Genomic DNA, 18616 nt, shown 5'->3' with positions numbered 1-18616 from the left:
CCTATACTTGACATCGCACTTCATATTGTAGCGATCCAAGGAACCGGAGGCAGAGACGTGTTGCACAATATAAGAATCCCTCTTTATTACTCCTTTGCGTTCAGTACATTAACAGCGTTTATGCTCCTCTTTACTCCTTGTTGCACAACCAACACAACAACATTCCACACACAGCCCACGTCACTCACTCCCCAGTCCCGGAAGTCCCACCTCCAAGTCAACCCCATTGGCTCAAGCCGTAGCCGGCCGCTACAATATTTTCACAACTTTTATTTAAGACGTAATCTTACGATAGACGTATAGACCTATTTGACAGTGCAGAGACATAATTGCCTTCCTTGATGCATTAACGAGCATCGTTGTAGGCTACCTGTATTCTGAGATGTATTTGGCAAGTGTATTGCATTGTTGACAGAGACTTTATAGAGCTATTATTACTAATCACCACTCGGGTGTGATCGTGAGAAAAGGGAGTCAGTCCTCAAACTGATGAAGGCTGTATAGCCGGAACGTCTTTCCATTTGTGATATAGGAAAAAAGCAGTTAAAATGCTTTCTTGGTGATGTGTTGGTGACAAATGGACTTCAGACTCGTTGCTAGGCAACCAACATTCGGGGTTTCTTTCATCGTCCGGAGCCCCGATTGGGCACGGGACAGTGACATCACTCGGCCCGGCTGAGCCTCGTCGACTCTGGGCCAAGTAAAAGAAAAAAGACTGGGCCTCGTTTCGTTTGTAGGAGGACTGAGAACCCTAGCTGGGCTCTTTTTATTGATTGAAAAATGTTTTGCAGAATGTCTATAGGCCTACAGTTCAATGAAAGTACAGGAGTTTATTTTTTTTAGAAATAAAAGGTAAAAATATTAAACATACAATATATGCACATTTATTCGGTGTTGGGGTTTTAGGTTTATATATACATGTTTAAGTTACTATTCATTGTGATTCATGAACTGCTATTCGTGCGTTGCACAACATCATTCTGTAATTTCTGTTGTAGTATTGGGTACAGCTGTAGTTCCAGAGAGGCTGCTTGCAGTGATGAGATTCTCAGCGATATTTCCTTAGCCGGTCTCTTACTGCCCCCTTCTGGTGAAAAAGCAAGCATGTTTGGACTTTACAGTTGCAATTTCAATAGAAGCGTTAGTCTATTTTTGAAGGCTTATTGCAGTGCTCTTTTGGTGCGATTTGCTGCGGCATCTTTTATCAGTTCAAGTATATATTGGTATTCTTTGGGGCTGGGTCAGGGTGGGAACAAACGCTGGGGTAATATCCAAATGCCTGTGGGCATAATATTAAGTGGAGTTTGTAATTATTGCTGTTTCATAAAAACAAATCCACCGCAGACATGTTATGAGCTACTTAATGTCAAGAAATTCTGTGCTGTGATATTTTTTCAGTGTTCGAGTTCGGAAGCACTCGTTTTTGGTACACAGGACCGTTCAGTGACTTTGAGTGCTTCCAAACTCCAACACTTACAAAAAGAATCACCTGCATAGAATTTCTTGACAGAAAGTAGCTCATAACATGGATTTGTATTAAACAAACGCTTTGCAGTTTAAAAGAGGATAATTCAAGCTTGCCCTACAGCTGAGTCAATATCACCATAAGGTGCATTTGGGACTTACCAATTTTGTTTTTAAAAAGCTGAGATTTTCCATTTAACTTTATACTCATTGTATTAAGTGGGTGTTATGCTGCATGTTGGTCAAGCTCCCACATTTTTTATAAATGAACTGCAAGCAGACCATGTAACATTGTTTAATACAATACAAGCACATCGGAAATGCAATTTGGATCAAAGAGATCATGTCAATGGAGGGTATTGCAACTCTAAAAAAAATCTAGTGTTGCAAATTGCGGCTAGGGGAATGTTTGACAGCTGCTTTTAGTCCTTGGGCCGGGTGAGATATCGTTGCCCTAAAAAGGGACAAGACATATGTGGTATCATTTTGTACGTCTGACATCCAGGAGTGCTAAATTGTGTGATAGCAGTTTCAGAAGGGCAGCTGAATATGATTTTAGGGGTATAATCTGATTATGCAAAACCATATAATGCATTGTTATCTAAACTCCAAAATGATTCACTTTTATGCACATTTCTGATGTTTGTACCATGGATGGGCATGGCCAACATCATAATAGAACAACAAACATGCTGAATTATATTCTTGTAGCCATACCGGGAAAATCCACAATTAGTCCTTAGGCCAGAGGCCTTATTATCGGATATTGTTGCCATAAAAAGGGACAAAGCGACAATGTGATTTTTGTATTGCTACATGTCTGTAGTTTATGAAATGATGTGATAGCAATGTCAAAATGGCAGCTGATTACTTGCTTTTGGCCCTTATATCTGATATATGATGAAAAAAATGGTATATAGTGAAAGGCATAACTCAACGACTAATGGGCCGATTTGGATGATTCTGACATCAAAGTATACATTTTCTGGGGTGCTGAGTTGATTTAAGGTGACTGAAGCAATTCAAATTCAGGGTCATGTGTCAAAGATCAATGTCAAATGTCAAAATGTCCTGTAATACTACACATGTCTTGGATTGGTTTCGATCACATTTTCTCCTGTCTACCTCTGATTCGGAAGCCGTAGATTAATGTTGCACAGGTTGTGAAAGAGCGCCCTCTATCGTAAACACTGAAAACACCAAATTACGTCTATAGATGTCAATGGCTGTATTGAACTATGGAACCTCTTCCTCATCAGAACTGTCCTGTTCAACTGTAGGCATTGAATCTTCCTCAGGTGCTTGGTTTGTACAGTTCTGGAGTTTGCAGAGGTCTGTACATCTCAAACCATTGATGAGACAACTGCAGTTAGGAAGCTTGCATACTTGTGCACATTTACAACTAAAGGACTACATCTGGTGCAGGGGCTGAATTGCTAACTCTCCACCATCAACAGTTGTCCATCCACTCTGTATGGGATCTGGTGCAGATGGGTGAGTCTGCAGAGAGAATCTCCATATTCTAGTCTGGTAATTGGCACGGAGGGCATGGAGAAATAGACATTCTCTACATGGTGGGAGTTGACTGGAACAACTCCCCTCTCCTGGCACAGAAAATATGGTAGCGGATCTTGTTCACGTCACTGGAGGTGGTCCCAGACAGGTACCAGCTACAAGTGAACTGCTGCAGTCGGTCAAAGAGCTCTGTTGAAACATCCCAAGTCTGGCCAAGTTGTTTGAATGTCTCTTGAAATTCAAGGTTTGTCTTCAATAACCTCAGTGCATTCAGATTTCCATGACCAGCAAAGGCACTCACAATGTCACATCCTGTAAATATGTGACAGACTCTCTCAGAGGTTCTCTCCAAAACCAAAGCCACAAACCGTGTGCGGTTTAGTGTACCACACTTCTGATAGATAGGACAAGGGATGTGTTTTTGGAATGCTAAACAGAGAACCATTTCATCAGTATCTCCAGAAGTAACATAATACAGCTTGTGTGTGTGTGTGTGTGTGTGTGTGTGTGTGTGTGTGTGTGTGTGTGTGTGTGTGTACGTGTGTGTGCGCACGCTCTAAGTTAAGTCTAGTTGTGTGGTCCTCATTTAGTCGTTTATTACATTTTCCTGAGTTGCGTTGTGTGCTGGGGTACAACCTTGAGTTTGAGAGTTCCTGACTCTTCAAGGTAATGACTAAATGGTTTCTACATCCTCGAGTCATAAACCGATAAAAAGACGTATCATTCAGAAGTTTGAGATGTACCCTGTTTCAGAGAGGAAGGTATTGTGGATTTTCCCTGTATGGCTACAAGAAGTATAATTCAGCATGTCTGTTGTTGAATTATGATGTTGGCCATGCCCATCCATGGTACAAACATCAGAAATGTGCATAAAAGTGAATAATTTTGGAGTTTAGATAACAATGAATTATATGGTTTTGCATAATCAGATTATACCCCTAAAATCATATTCAGCTGCCCTTCTGAAACTGCTATCACACAATTTAGCACTCCTGGATGTCAGACGAACAAAATGATACCACATATGTCTTGCCCCTTTTTAGGGCAACGATATCCGATCATAAGGCCTCTGGCCCAATGACTATTTAAGTAGCATGTGAAACTAGGGGGTTTTCATTATTCTGAATTCATTCCAAGCATTAGTTTTGCACGGAAAACACGGCCATAGCCAAGTGGATATGGCCAAATTTAGCCCAAGGACTGTTTTTCGTGCCAAACTATTGCTTGGAATGGATTCAGAATAACATGCTAGGGCTGCGTTCTATCCCTAGCAATGTATATGGACAGTACCCGAGATCAACAGTAGGGGGCAGCAATACGCCACCTGTCGTCTACACAAACTGGTCAAAGTTACCCACAATGCACTTGTGAAAACAACATGGTGGAGTTTGTTGACTGACTGCTGTTTACTAACGCTAACTTTTACAAAGATGCACAGAAGATCGGGACGAAAATGTGTAGTTCATGGCTGCTCCAACAGTAGCGGCAAAATTCAGCTTTGGAGAGAGAGCAAATGTGAAATCCACAAACCTCTACTTCATGACGAGTGTCCATGCCTCAGGCCATATGCTTTACACAGATTCCCTGGGCGTGCAGAGGACAGAGATGTTCGCCAGATGTGGATCCAAAATATCAGCATAATAAAATACTTTGTTCCCACAAAGAACAGCCAGGTAGGTTTTGGAAACGCTTGGCTAGTTACTCATAATGTTAGAAGCATATGTAGCAGCTAGCCTAGCCCAAGATTTAGACTCTCGTAGAGATATTCGTCAGAATCGAAAAAACCTCTACGAGAGTCTAAATCTTGGGCTACAGCTAGCCCATTGGCCATTAGGGCCGGCTGGGCCGCTGTTGCAACGGGGCGGTTCCGAATCGATGGACCCAGTCCGGTTGGATCAGTGACAGCAGTGGTACGGACGCGGGGTCCACGGTGGACCCCTGGCTGGAACGGGTGCGTTCCGAACTTAAGACCCACGGAGTTTGTGATCACTGTCCGTGCGCCACTTTTGCGTAACTGTTTGGTTACTTTATGAACAGTTTGCATGACAAAAAAGTACAGTGCAAGATACAATATACACAATAGTAAATCTGAAACATCAAATAAACGAGTAGGAAACAAGTATGTACGGGGGATGGTTATCTGTGTGGGTAGACTTGGCTCCAGTCCAGTTGATCAGCTATTTCCATAGGGGGGGGGGGGGGGGGGGGTTGACATCAAAATAAGTAGGAAAATGTGAGTAGTACTCACATTTTCAAAAGATTGTCAAGCTTTTTTTCAAAATAGCAGATCACAACGCATCACACTGTAGATTGTCTTTTTTCTATGTCATGTGGTGTGGATGGTGGGGTCAGTGGGGAGGCGCTAATAGGTGTACTGACCATGGTATTACTGTGCTTAACTGGCCAGCGAACTGGCCTGACCTGGCTGAACCTCACAGAGAATCTAGGTTGTATTGTCAAGAGGAAGGTGTGAGACATGAGACTCAACAACACAAATGCATTTACGGCTGTTATCAAACAAACCTGGGCTTCCATAACACCTAGAGTCTAGGTGTTATGACCAAGTATTGACTGCCTGCATACATTAATATACTTTTCAGATGGTCGACATTTCTCGTTTAAAAAACCTTTTTTAGTGGTCTCGTAAAATAGTCTAATTCATTGAGATAAGACTTTTTGATTTTCATGAGCTGTACGCCATAATCATCAAGATTAAAACCAAGAAAGGTTTTAAATACTTAGAAAATGAACTTTTACAAAATATTCCAATTAGTTGAGATGGACCTGTGTACGTCCTCAACCTTTTAAGTCTGTAAGTTAATGCATGATGCTTTGTGTGTTCGCTGCTTCTGAGGCGAGCGTGCAATTATTCTCAATTTAATAAGAAGTTGACCAAATCTACCCAACTCTGAATGTATGAATGAATGTTTATTTCGAACATTTAAAAAAGACAATATAAAAAGTGTACACAATATTAATGCATTAAAAAACCCCTTTTGCACTAATCCGACCCATATTGAACCCTCAAACCCCCCCATGCCCCCCCATCCCCTTCCTCTTCTCTGTAGCTCGTGATCACAGTATTTCTAAACCTTTTCTTAAACAGTGCTATAGTTCCACTTTCATCATCCAAACTGTTCCACAGTCACTCCACCAAATGAAATGCTCATGCTCTTCAAATGTGTACGAACAAAACGTTTCTCAAAATTGTCTTTTCCTCCCAAAATATCCCCACATTCTTTGTCCTCATAACTTTTGGATGTTACTAGGGAGTAAATTATTCTTTGCTTTGTAAATTGTTTGAGCAGTTTTTAAGGTGACGAGACCCATAAACTTAAGAAATAGTATGTTTTTACCTACCGATACGAAAACATAAATAGTGTTACCTTTCAGGATACCAATAAAATAAGCTCAAAACGTGTCACACAGTGACACGTTTGAGCTTGTAGATCAGCTATTTTTGTTACTTTTGTGTGACATAGAATGCCAAAGTAGGGCATTCATTTACGAAAAAGTTAAAATACGGAGATAAGGTTTCTGCCCGCCACAGGCCCAAAAGCTCAAGGAATAGAGATTAACCTGTGATATCTTTTTTAGGCCAAGGAGTGTTTTTCGTGCAAAACTAAAGCTTGGGATGGATTCAGAATCATGAAAAGCCCCTAGTTTGCCATAACGTTTTTTCCCGATGTTTCCTCCAGAGCAAACCTCTCATTCTGTGGATCAGCTGTGGTCTGATGTAATGTCAGTGACCATAGTAACCATGCTCGTTTTTTTGGTACAAACACGGGTACACGGGTACAAAGCCAGTTGTTGGAGTGGTTTGCACCACTCAAAAAAACACAAATAAAAAGTATTTCATGACATCACAGGTCCTCTCAAATTTTGGGTTCCCCGGCTAAGTGGCTCTCTGGAGTGAGTGTGGAAAAAGTTGCCCACCCCTGATTTAGTGGACAATATGTATTGTGTATTGAGTTATATGTGGTACCAGTATTTACTATTCATCCTCATTAATCCATCTTAAGGTGTGTGGAGTACACTTCCCTGATGGTAGGCCAACAAAAGAACACCCATATCCAGTCCTGCAACTTGGACATGAAGTTAATGTACGTTAAACTTTTTTCCCCTTCAAATTGACTGTTTGATATGATTGTTTTTGGTTTATTTTGAAAAACGCTAATGTAAAATATAATACAAAATAAGCATGGTTTCTTTTTATTTTCACAGGGGATAATGCAGTCTGGTAGCGCCCCCCCAAGGCCAAACAGTGCAACACAAACCAAACCTGATCCTACACCATCATTGTCAGACTATGACCTGGATGACAAAGATTCAAGGTTTTACATGGGCATAGGTATTGAAAGTTTTTGCACGTCTTCATATTTTTCCTCCCAACTCCAAAGAATACCAAATTCGCAGTCCCCGACCAGCTGTTACATGTTTTAACCCATTCTGAACGGGAACCCCTTTTGGTGTTTTAACTAAGCATTATGTAATACTTTAGCTATTGAAAAATAGCAGATCTACAAGCTCATAGCGTGCCACCGAGTGGCGCGCTACGAGCTTGTAGGTCTGCTATTTTTGAAAAATCGTGAAAATGCGGCACAAATCTTTGAATATATATTCTTTCAGAATACTTTTTTTTAAATTTCGACGTCAGCCCTAAATGGGTTAAGGTTGTATAAATGTTGGAACTACACTTCTATACAGTGCGTGCTTCCTCTGTTTTACATGAAACCATTTATTTTCTACAACTTGTGAACTCGTCAAAGTCTGTAGACTAGAGTCTGTATTTTAATTGATTTGTCAATGTGCTATCGAGGTACTGTATGGTGGGGAGAATTGAGCTTAAACCATTTTGCCATACCTTCCTCAAATTTTATAAATATTGTTATTCTTGACACCACTAGGTCTCCGGTTATTAAAGTCCTTATTTAATTTCCTTAATTTCAGACGAGTTTGGTGAGTCCAGACTGCAGGTGAAGATGAACTCTCCAGACTCAGCCAGGGACATTTCTATTAAACAGGAGAAACCTGAAGACCACCCACACCTCAGTAAGTTTCATGTGCTCTGTCTCATTTCTTTCCTTTTCTGTTCTGTAGAATTGACAATATGTTTTTCATACTACAGATGAGAGGCTTCTCTACCGGGAGGTAGCCTGGGCACCATTTCATTTAGGTATATGATCCTGTCGGGAGCGGATGATAGTCGACAGGCAGGAACAACAGGCGGCAACTTCCTTTTCCCTCAAACCGATTTTTCTCAATAAAAGCTACAGGCTACGAAAGCTTTTATTGTTTGAGGGAAAAGGAAGTTGCCGCCTGTTGTTCCTGCCTGTCGCCTACAAAACAATACTACAACATGACGTAACGATATCATCCGCTCCCGACAGGATCATACGGACTTTTGAAACAGAGACCAGGCTTTCCTCCGAGGTGGTGGAAAGCCTGGTGAGGCGAGGTTAACCGGGAGGTAACGTAGTGTTAATTTAAAATGATATATTCCTCTAAATATGGGTAGAAATGTACGTCTGCTATTGAGAAGCGCAGGGCGGCAGGCAGCCGGGCACCTGCCCTTATATTAATAATATATGTATTTGTTTTTTCTATGATTTTCTATTATCATGGAATTAATGTTCATATCTTGATAGTATAGATTTGTACGGATCAAGTGTAGTATAACCTTGTAGTGGCACCCCTAAACACATTTGTTTGTGCCGCACGCACAGTAGCCTCTTCAAATTCCAGACCCTGCCCCTCAAATTCCCTGTGCGCGTGCGTGCCTGCTTCGGTGTACAGCGGTGTCGCGCAGGGTACACAGCTGACCTACAAGCCCACACCGCATTCCATCAGCAACGCGTTGTGGCCTTGCAGATCGGCTGAGAAGCTAAAGCTGAGCTCAACTGCATGTCGAGGGGTCTAGACGCTGTGAGTGCAAGACGAGCGTAATTCATTGCATAATCAGTCAAATGCTGCAGATTATGCAGGGGTAATATGTTTTTTTCTAAAATGGCGGTCACTTGGTTTCCCAATCCCCACATCTTTCTGCATAAAGTTTATAAAGTCATCGCCTCACTCATTCGTTCACATTCACACACAGAAGCAAAACAAACCATGGTGGTGGTGCCGTGAAAAGACGGTGCTCGTTTGTGTGTGTGGTGTGTGTTACACACTCCTCCCTTGCACTGTAATGTAGCCTACATTAATCTGCAAAAATTCAAGAAGCGTTCATATTTTGCATTTGAAAGTGTATCCAACTTGATGCGACGTGACGTCCATTGATTGTAGCCTACTACTCCTTCAAACTGAGTTTGAAACGTTGCCACGTTCAAAAACGTATCCAGCAAACCAACTCCTCAGGCAAAAGTTGTATTTGACTGCGGACCCCCATCTGAAAAATATTTTATGTGAGCTTGCAGATCGGTTATTTTCAAATAATGATTACAATTACAATTTACAATTTAGGCATTTAGCAGATGCTCTTACTCCAGAGCGACTTACATTAAGCAAGAACAAAAAATGATTAAAGTGATTTTTATGATATTTACACATTTATGCTGGGAACCTCCTGGAACCCCCTCAAGGACTGCTGGTGGTCCCCGGACCACACTTTGAGAATCAGGGGTGCCCACACTTTTTTGACTTTTTGACTTTTTTGAGCTACTTTCAAAATGACTAGCTCAACAAGATCTACTGACCAAAATAATTATTATCCCTTTGCTGGAAATAGTTACATAAGACACACTTGGAGTTGGAACAGGAAATAGAGAGGATAAATGGAATTGGTAGGTTTTCTTGTACAGTATATAACTTTGTATACTGACGTTTGTGTGCAACACTATTGAAAACACTGTATTGCATTATGGGTTTGAGCTGACAGGCCCCTTTTGATGTCAATCAAGTCACCTTAATTCAAGTGATAGATTATATATTTTAGGGGCATGTCATGTGATCTACCTGCACAGCCTTTGTGATCTACTGGTAGATCACAATCTACCTTTTGGGCACCCCTACCATGATAGGGTATAGGTTAATCACTTTAAAAAAAATCTTAACGCACATTTCCCCGCACAAGTCCCCGCATATTTCTCATTTTTCTCCGCATATTTTCTCAGATTTTTGCCCGCATTTTTCTGGAGGGTCAAAAAATAGCAATAATGATACCAAATGACCATGTTTTAAGTCCTTATTCAATTTGTTCATTTCAGACCAGTGTGTGGAGTCCAGACTGCAGGTGAAGATGAACTCTCCAGACTCAGCCAGGGACGTTTCTATTAAACAGGAACCTGAAGACCACCCACAACTCGGTACGTTTCACGTGTCCTTTTCCTTCTGTTAACTGTTGTGGAACTGCCACAATATCTCATTTTCACTGTACAACAAAAAATATCTTGGCAATAAATAGTAATAATGCTGACAAATCATAACCAAAATCACATCTGTTTTGCGCAAAATGCAATACTAATACATGCAATACATTCTATCATAAGTGGGAGAATAGAGGGTATGCGCATGCATAAAGTGAATGGCAGATCGAGTGGCAAAGTGAGTGGTAAAGTGAGTTTAACACCGTTTAATGTCGCTTAATGCAATCAGATAGGACTTTTCTGTTTGGATGTATGGGCTGTCAAGGCCAGAAAGTAGTTTTTTCACACTCTGTAGGCATTCCCGCATAACTTCCGGGTATGATGATGATGTCACGCGCATACCCTCTATACTTCCTTGATCAGCGTGCAGAAATTTGTCGCTGATTGATAAAACGGTTTGTAAGATTCGTCCCGTACACACACACACACACACACACACACACACACACACACACACACACAGAGACAGAATTGCAGACTCACAGTCCTCCCTACTTATATAGGCTAAGCCCCTCCCACTGGACCATACCAAACCTGAATTGATTCCACAATCGAACCAGTTAATTTCACAATGTCCAGAGACATTACACTTCACATACACATTGAAAGTGCCACATATTACTCAACCAATTATCCACAAAATGATATAAACATAATAATTAGTGTAATAATTAAACTTGTCCCATTGCAACACCCAGCAACCAAAATGATACATGCGATACAAGAGACTAGAAAGTATTTTTGTGATACCGCATTTTGTACGCGGAACATGAAGGATGTTGACTATCATTTCTGCTCCTAGACATTTTGCAGGTGGTTGTGTGCAAAGAGGAGGTTCCCACTGAACAGGAGTTGAGCCCCAGTCTTCTCCAGGAGGAACCAGAGCCTCCACACATTACAAATGAACAGGATGAGCTACTTCAAAGACCAGAGGAGCCTGATGGGTCAATGCTGACATTACTAGCAGTGAAAAATGAAGAAGGCGATGATGAAGACATCTCTGCACACTGCTCTGAAGTTGAAGTTAAACTTGAATCTGACACTGAAGTCACTGAAGACAGTGATGATTGGGAGGAGACCAGTGGAGGTCAGTCAGAGTTAAACACAGGGACAGAACTTATGTGTGAGGAAAAACTAGGAGTTGCAATAAAAGGAGGTAGATGAATATTGTACTGTAATGCTCCTAGTTGGAGCTGTTTGATGGTGGGAGCTTTCAAGTTGTATCTGTACTCAACAGTTCTAACCTGCCTCTCTCCTTCTCTCTCCTCTTTCTCCCCCCCCCCCCCCTCTCTCCCCCCCCCCCCCCTCTCTCTCTCTCTCTCAGTAGTTCAGTCCCAGTCTTCCCAGACTCAGTTCTTCTCTTGTTCCGAGTGTTCATACTCCTTCACATCTCAGGTCTTCCTCCATAGACACATCAGGAGGAGCCACAATGACCTCTACTTCCAAATGCAGAGGAATGGACAGATCACCTCAGCAGTGTTTCAGCAAATCACCAGCTCTACAACCAGCCAGGAACAAGGAGACACTGATCAACCGAGATCTGACAGTCCTCAACAGTCTACCAAGACTTTAACTCAACCGGGTGGAGAAAAACCTTTCTGCTGTAAATATTGTGACAAGAGTTTCAGTGAGTCAAGTTCCCTGAAGACACACCAGCGTATCCACACTGGAGAAAGACCTTTCCATTGTAACAATTGTAACAAGAGGTTCAGTCAGTTGGGTAATCTGAAGACACACCAACGTGTCCACACTGGAGAAAAACCTTTCCACTGTAAACATTGTGATAAGAGTTTCAAGCAGTCCGCTCAGCTGAAGATACACCAGTATGTCCACACTGGAGAAAAACCTTTCCACTGTAAACATTGTGACAAGAGGTTCAGTCAGTTTTTTCACCTGAAGAAACACCAGCGTGTCCACACTGGAGAAAACCTTACTGATAAGAGTTTCAGTAGTTCAGATTCCCTGAAATCACACCAGCGTGTCCACACCAGTGAAAACCCTTACCAGTGTAAACATTGCAAAAAGGTTTTCAGTAAGTCAAGTCACCTGAAAACCCACCTGCGTGGCCACACGGGAGAAAAACCTTTCCAGTGTAAACATTGTAACAAGCGTTTCAGTGAGGCAGGTACCCTGAAGATGCACCAGTATGTCCACACTGGGGAAAAACCTTTCCACTGTAAACATTGTGACAAGAGATTCAGTAAGTCATCTCAACTGAAGAAACACCAGCCTGTCCACACTGGGGAAAGACCTTTCCACTGTATACAGTGTGACAAGAGTTTCAGTCAGTCAAGTCAGCTGAGGGCTCACCAGCGTATCCACACTGGGGAAAAACCTTTCCACTGTAAACATTGTGACAAGAGTTTTAGTCAGTCCGATTCCTTCAAGAAACACCAGCTTGTCCACACTGGAGAAAAACCTTTCCACTGTCAACATTGTAACAAGAGTTTTGTTAGGTCAAATTACCTGAAAATCCACCAGCTTGTCCACACTGGAGAAAAACCTTTCCAGTGTAAATATTGTGGTAAGAGGTTCAATAGCTCAGGTTACCTGAAAACACACCAGCTTGTCCACACGGGGGAAAAACCTTTCCACTGTGAACTTTGCGACAACAGTTTCATTAGGTCATCTGACCTGAAGAGACACCAGTATGTCCACACTGGAGTAAAACCTTTCCACTGTGAACATTGTGACAAGAATTTCATCCTGTCGACCTACCTGAAGAAACACCAGCGTGTCCACACTGGAGAAAAACCTTTCCAGTGTAAAGATTGTGACAAGAGTTTCAGTGAGGCAGGTACCCTGAAGAGACACCAGCATATCCACACTGGAGAAAAGCCTTTCCACTGTAAACATTGTGATAAGACTTTCAGTTTGTTAGGTAATATGAAATCCCACCAGCGTATCCACACCGGGGAAAAACCTTTCCAGTGTAAACATTGTAACAGGAGTTTCCGTGAGTCAGGTTCCCTGAAGAAACACCAGTGTGTCCCTTCTGTCACCCCTATACGCCCTGTACAGACTGACACGCAGTTAACTCCTCCTATAATAATCACACCTTATGTAGTCTTTACTTGTTTTAATGTACTTCAATATAATAAACAATGAAGTAATGCACATAGAAATTACATTCTACTCAAGTATAATTATTCTAATTTCAACGCATTGAGGTAAGTATTGTACAGGTTGTGTTCTTCATTATACAAAAGAAACACAGGTTGCAAACAGTAGTTAAATGCTTATAGAATGCAACTACACACAACTGAAATAAGATGAAACAAAAACACAACATACCAGAGGAGCTTCCAAAAAGCTAAACTGAAAACAGGTCAACCACACTTTACAGGAGAGAAAAGAAGTGCACTGTCTGCTGCTTTCCAACTGAGAACTGACTAATTTAACTGATTAACACTAACCTTAGCGTCACTAAATCGGTCTGTGTCACTAAATCGCTGTGTGATCCGGTCAAGAGCGGATGATATCTTGCGTCATGTTGTGGTCACTGGTTTGTAGTTTTTTTATTTTATTTTAATTTATTTATTTCATCACACCTGAACCGGAGTGTTATGAGCGTGTAGAGAACACAGTTGTGAACCGCAATCAATTCATATTAAAATGGGCGTCAAAAGGCGATCTCGGCGGAGAGGGCGTTTGGACAAGGAGGCGTCAAAAGGCGATATCAGCGGCAGATGAGGTTAAGTGCAAGACCACTTTGGTAGAGGTTTGGGTGTGGGTGTGTACCATCATGTACCTCCAAATGTAGACAAGAAATAAATACAAATTGCTCCAGCGATTAGAAATTGATCACAACACAGTTGATTCAGTAAATATAGAACATCACCAAACCTCGTACTTTTGATTTCTTGTCCACATTTGGAGTTGCATCATGGCATAAGGTAACTAGCCTGCACAACGCAAACCTCTACCAAAGTTGTCTTACCCATTAATGTCAGACCCAGCAGTCATTTTGCTTGTATTCCCGTATCCATATAAACCACAGATTTCATATGGTAGTATTTTACAGTTTGTATGTTATGGTTTAATGTAATCTTGCTGTGTTTCATTACTCACCCAATGCGGCGCCATAGGACCACAATGGAAACGGGCACCAGGGCTTTGCTTTGCGTTATGCTTTTAGCATTATTGTATAATTGGACCTCTGTACTTTGTTTTTGCAAACTGTTAATATAGTATTCAATCAATCAATAAAACCATTTCAATTATTTTACTTATACAGTATATTGGTTAACTGACTTTATTATATATTATTATACCTAGTGGAAGGTATATGATCACTATTACGTCATATTACATTATTATAATGTGATGTGATAGCAAATTAAATCTAGCAAAGCCCTATAGCGCACGCACCCACACAAACGCATGATTATTTACAATGCTATAAATCTACTTTTTGTATGCAGTCAGGTTTAGGCCTAGCTCAGGGAAGAGGACGCCTCTGCCATGCATAGTCCACCATGGATTAGGTTGCTGGTGGACATTTGTGATTTTTTTTTGTGCCATGGACATACAAAATGAGTGGACAATAATATTACCAGAAACGCAAAGAGCTAGCTCTGAATGACCATAACCGGTCTGCAACTCTGAGAATTAAGTGGGTCCTTGAAAAAAAAAAAAAAGTTTAAGAACCACTAGTACTAGTGGACTCCTAATGTGCCATAGTGTCATAGTAAATCCTACATATTCTGAAGAAAACATGGAGACTGACATTCAGTAATTGGATCTTATGATGAAAATAAGAAATGTAATGTCATGTAAAAGCAAAAGCAAAAATTTGCCATGGACAGGGACAAGTCTAGCCACCGACACATTTGTCTGTGTACGGACATGTTGGTGACACCTGGTTGGAGGTGCGACAGTCCTAGCTGGTAGAGGAAGGCCATCCTTCTGTATGGAATAAAGTTGATAATTATCAGGAAGGTGAAACATAAGACATGATCGATGACCTAACATTATTAATGTCATCACTCATAACATTCAGTTTTGATGTTACAATTTAATATTTCTAATATATTAGGATTCTATTTCTTGTGTGAACTAACAGTGATCTTCCCAGAATAATGCTAAATACAGGACTGATTATTTTTTTCATAATTTCTTAAATTGTACTTGTCAAAAGGAGTTTAAAATGGTGCAAATCTTTATAAATTTCGTAACGTGCGTGCGCGTGTGCGTGTATGTGTGTGCTCGCTCTGATGTATTCAAGACCGACTGATAATGTCTGTTTTTATACCTTCATGTCGCCCAACAACTTGTCAAACAATAATATTCACATTCTCCTCATTTAGGTCAGTTGTTCTGAAAAGACACCAGCATATTTACACCAAGGGAGACAAACGTTCCACTATAAAGTAACTCACTGGGAGGATCATGTTAAACAAAAATGTTTGTTGTACAGATGTATGTTGGATTAACTGTTGCATTGTTGCACTCCCAGATATGTTCTAATCTCTTCTCTTCAGCAGTGGTTCCCAAAGTGGGGTCCGGGGACCCCCAGGGGTCCTTGAGGCAGTTCCAGGGGGTCCCCAGCCAGCTTAATGGATAGTTAGGTACCCAAATGGACCCTTAATATTGGTCTGTAACTCAGAGTTAAATTAGCATTGTCCATGGACTAATGCATGTCAAACTGGGGGTCCTTGACATAAACATGGTTGAAAATTGCTAGAACTGTAAAGATCTTCTCTTATGGGGGTCCCTGGCATATATTTTCAAATGGGGGTCCGCGGGCTAATTAGTGTAAATGTGGGGGTCCTTGACATGAAAAGGTTTGGGAACCCCTGCTCTGACTACAGGTCTGGAAGGTGACAATAGTATGGTTACTGTATGTATAGCCTATAAACAATGGTCAGTACCCGAGACCAACAGTAGGGGGCAGCAATACACTATCTGGCGTCTACACAAACTGCTCAGAAGATGATCATGACGAACATACCCGGATTACCCGCAATGGCAATGCAGTTGTGAAAAAGAAAACATGGCGTGACTGTGTTGTTGACATTTTAACATAAAATACAAAGGAAACGTCGTTTCAAAAAAGTGTATCGTCGTAAGCAGCAGGAGGACGTTTATTAGCAGCTCAGCAGGTAAGAATGATGAACTGATTGTTGTGTTGCATCCATTAGATTGTGTTGAAACGTTAATCCGTTTGTCTTATTTTATTGACTTATTTTAAAATGCGATATTTACTAATTGCTCTTACTTTACTTGCTAGATAATGTGATCAGAAACATGACTTTGCTGCAGCAGCAGCAGGTTACAGAGTACAGACACACAACATAGGAGGACTCCTTTGTTCTTTTCGCAGTATAGAACGCGCTCGGTACAGGCGGCCCCGCTTGGTGAGAAGAGTCGGCACCAGCCTGGGTAGTAAGCATCATTTACTTAGATTACTTTATGAATACCAGGTCGCGCTGTTCCGCCGGCTGTACGCCCGGGGCGAGTTGGTAAACGGGCGAGTTGTTTTGTATTAATCACAAGTAGGGATCTCCCATCCCTACTTGTGAACACGCGAGGGGATGTGTTTGGGGTTTTTCTAGCCCTGAAACATGACTGCCATGATAATCATCATGACGTCATGATGATTATCATGGCAGTCATGTTTCAGGGCTAGGGTTTTTCATGCTGTGATCAGGGCATCATTGAAAAGAGACGTTAACGATATGCCATGTTCTTGGGCACTCAAAAAAGAGGCCATGTTGGCTTTACTTTCTTCAAATATTGTTATTATTGAGACCTACGTCTCCAGTTATTAAAGTCCTTATTCAATTCCTTCTATTCAGACCAGTGTGTGGAGTCCAGACTGCAGGTGAAGATGAACTCCCCAGACTCAGCCAGGGACGTTTCTATTAAACAGGAGGAACCTGAAGACCACCCACACCTCGGTACGTTTCAGACTAATTTGTAGAACATTTCATACCTCAATATTTATGCCAAATGGGTTTACATTTATTTATATTTTAAGTGTAACAACACTGAAACCTTAGCAATCTTCCAAAAAACATCACGTCACAGGTCTGTGGCCTTATTTTAAATTCCACCACAAAGTCAAACACTTTCCTATGACTCGTCAAATCTCTTTTATTTTAGCGATGGGACAATAATCATTATCATTTATCATGATAAAAAAACACAAATTGAATGGAAGAGATTTAACTTTATCCTGAAATCGTCTTCTCTCATACACTAGGATGAATTAGCTTTTGTTGAGCTGCAAATGCATGAGTCTTACTTAAACCCTCTATACTTAATAATAAAACAGACCTGTAAAACAGCACATTTGGTACACTCTTATTTGGTCTTGGTGGTGTACTGAGGCTAAATTGGTCTGGCGGACTCCCTGCATGCAGACAAAACCTATTATAGACATTTTTTACTCCAGATCATATTGTATAGTTTAATGACTCAAAATAAATAACTAAACATAGCAGCAATTCTAATTAATACTCACAATATTTTATTTTCTAATATCTTGTTAACATTGAAGGTTGACTTTTTAGAACGTTTTTCAGAAATACCTGTAATTATATGTTGTTACTTAACGTTGTTAGACACTGTTTAGTCAATCTAAATAGGCGAGAGCTCATTTTCTAGATGGAACATGGACAGTGGAAGAATACGTTTACATTTTAGGAATCTATTATTATCCGTTATGTAATCTTTCTGCTTCTAGACATCCTGCACATGGCTGCGTGTAAAGAAGAGGATTCTATTAAACGGGAGAGGAGCCCCAGTCTGTTCCAGGAGGAACCAGAGCCTCCACACATTAAAGAGGAACAGGAAGAGCTTGAAGAGGAACGGGAAGTGCTACTTCAAAGACCAGAGCAGCCTGATGGGTCACTGTTGACATTACTAGCAGTGAAAGGTGAAGAAGAAAATGATGATGATGAAGACTTCTCTTCCCACTGCCTTGAAGTTGAACTTGAATCTGAACCTGAAGTCACTGAAGACAGTGATCATTGGAAGGGGAACAGTGAAGACGGTGATGCTGAACGGTGTGACAAGAGTTTCGGTGACTCAGCTTCCCTGAAGAAGCACCAGTGTATCCACACTGGAGCAAAAACTTTCCACTGTAAACAGTGTAACAAGAGTTTTGCTAGGTCAGCTTCTCTGATAAGACACCAGAATGTCCACAATGGGGAAAAAACCTTTCTTCTGTAAAACGTGTGACAAGAGTTTCAGTAGCTCCAGTGACATGATTAGACACCAGCGTGTCCATACTGGAGAGAAACCTTACCAGTGTAAACTTTGTGACA

General features: G+C 41.1%; 1 protein-coding gene across 3 annotated transcripts; it reads left to right on the top strand.

Annotated features, from left to right (window-relative positions):
* Positions 1-4359: 4359 nt before the first annotated feature.
* LOC306927420 (uncharacterized protein) lies at positions 4360-14451 on the top strand. Of its 3 annotated transcripts, XR_013790511.1 has the most exons (8): positions 4360-4652; positions 7002-7082; positions 7204-7330; positions 7930-8031; positions 10185-10283; positions 11146-11430; positions 11668-13528; positions 13561-14451. XR_013790511.1 is itself a non-coding variant. In XM_079507150.1 (7 exons), the coding sequence occupies exons 1-7, from the start codon at positions 4410-4412 to the stop codon at positions 13449-13451; spliced, it is 2718 nt and encodes a 905-aa protein (XP_079363276.1). In that variant the 5' UTR covers positions 4360-4409; the 3' UTR covers positions 13452-14451. The 3 variants fall into 3 exon arrangements, 2 of the variants coding, with proteins under 2 accessions (XP_079363276.1, XP_079363275.1); XM_079507150.1 differs by having other exon boundaries at positions 11671-14451; XM_079507149.1 differs by having other exon boundaries at positions 11668-14451.
* Positions 14452-18616: the final 4165 nt, after the last annotated feature.

This window comes from Electrona antarctica (assembly GCF_951216825.1).
Source record: "Electrona antarctica genome assembly, chromosome: 8".
In the NCBI taxonomy this organism is placed as follows: domain Eukaryota; kingdom Metazoa; phylum Chordata; class Actinopteri; order Myctophiformes; family Myctophidae; genus Electrona; species Electrona antarctica.
Note: the sequence above shows the minus strand (reverse complement) of the source record. Positions and strands in the feature narration are given on the sequence as shown.

Coding starts and splice junctions, on each gene's coding strand:
- LOC306927420 (XM_079507149.1), top strand. CDS start 4,410: ATGCACAGAAGATCGGGACGAAAATGTGTAGTTCATGGCTGCTCCAAC. Junction 4,653..7,001: donor TTCCCACAAAGAACAGCCAG/GTAGGTTTTGGA, acceptor ATCCATCTTAAG/GTGTGTGGAGTACACTTCCC. Junction 7,331..7,929: donor AAGGTTTTACATGGGCATAG/GTATTGAAAGTT, acceptor CCTTAATTTCAG/ACGAGTTTGGTGAGTCCAGA.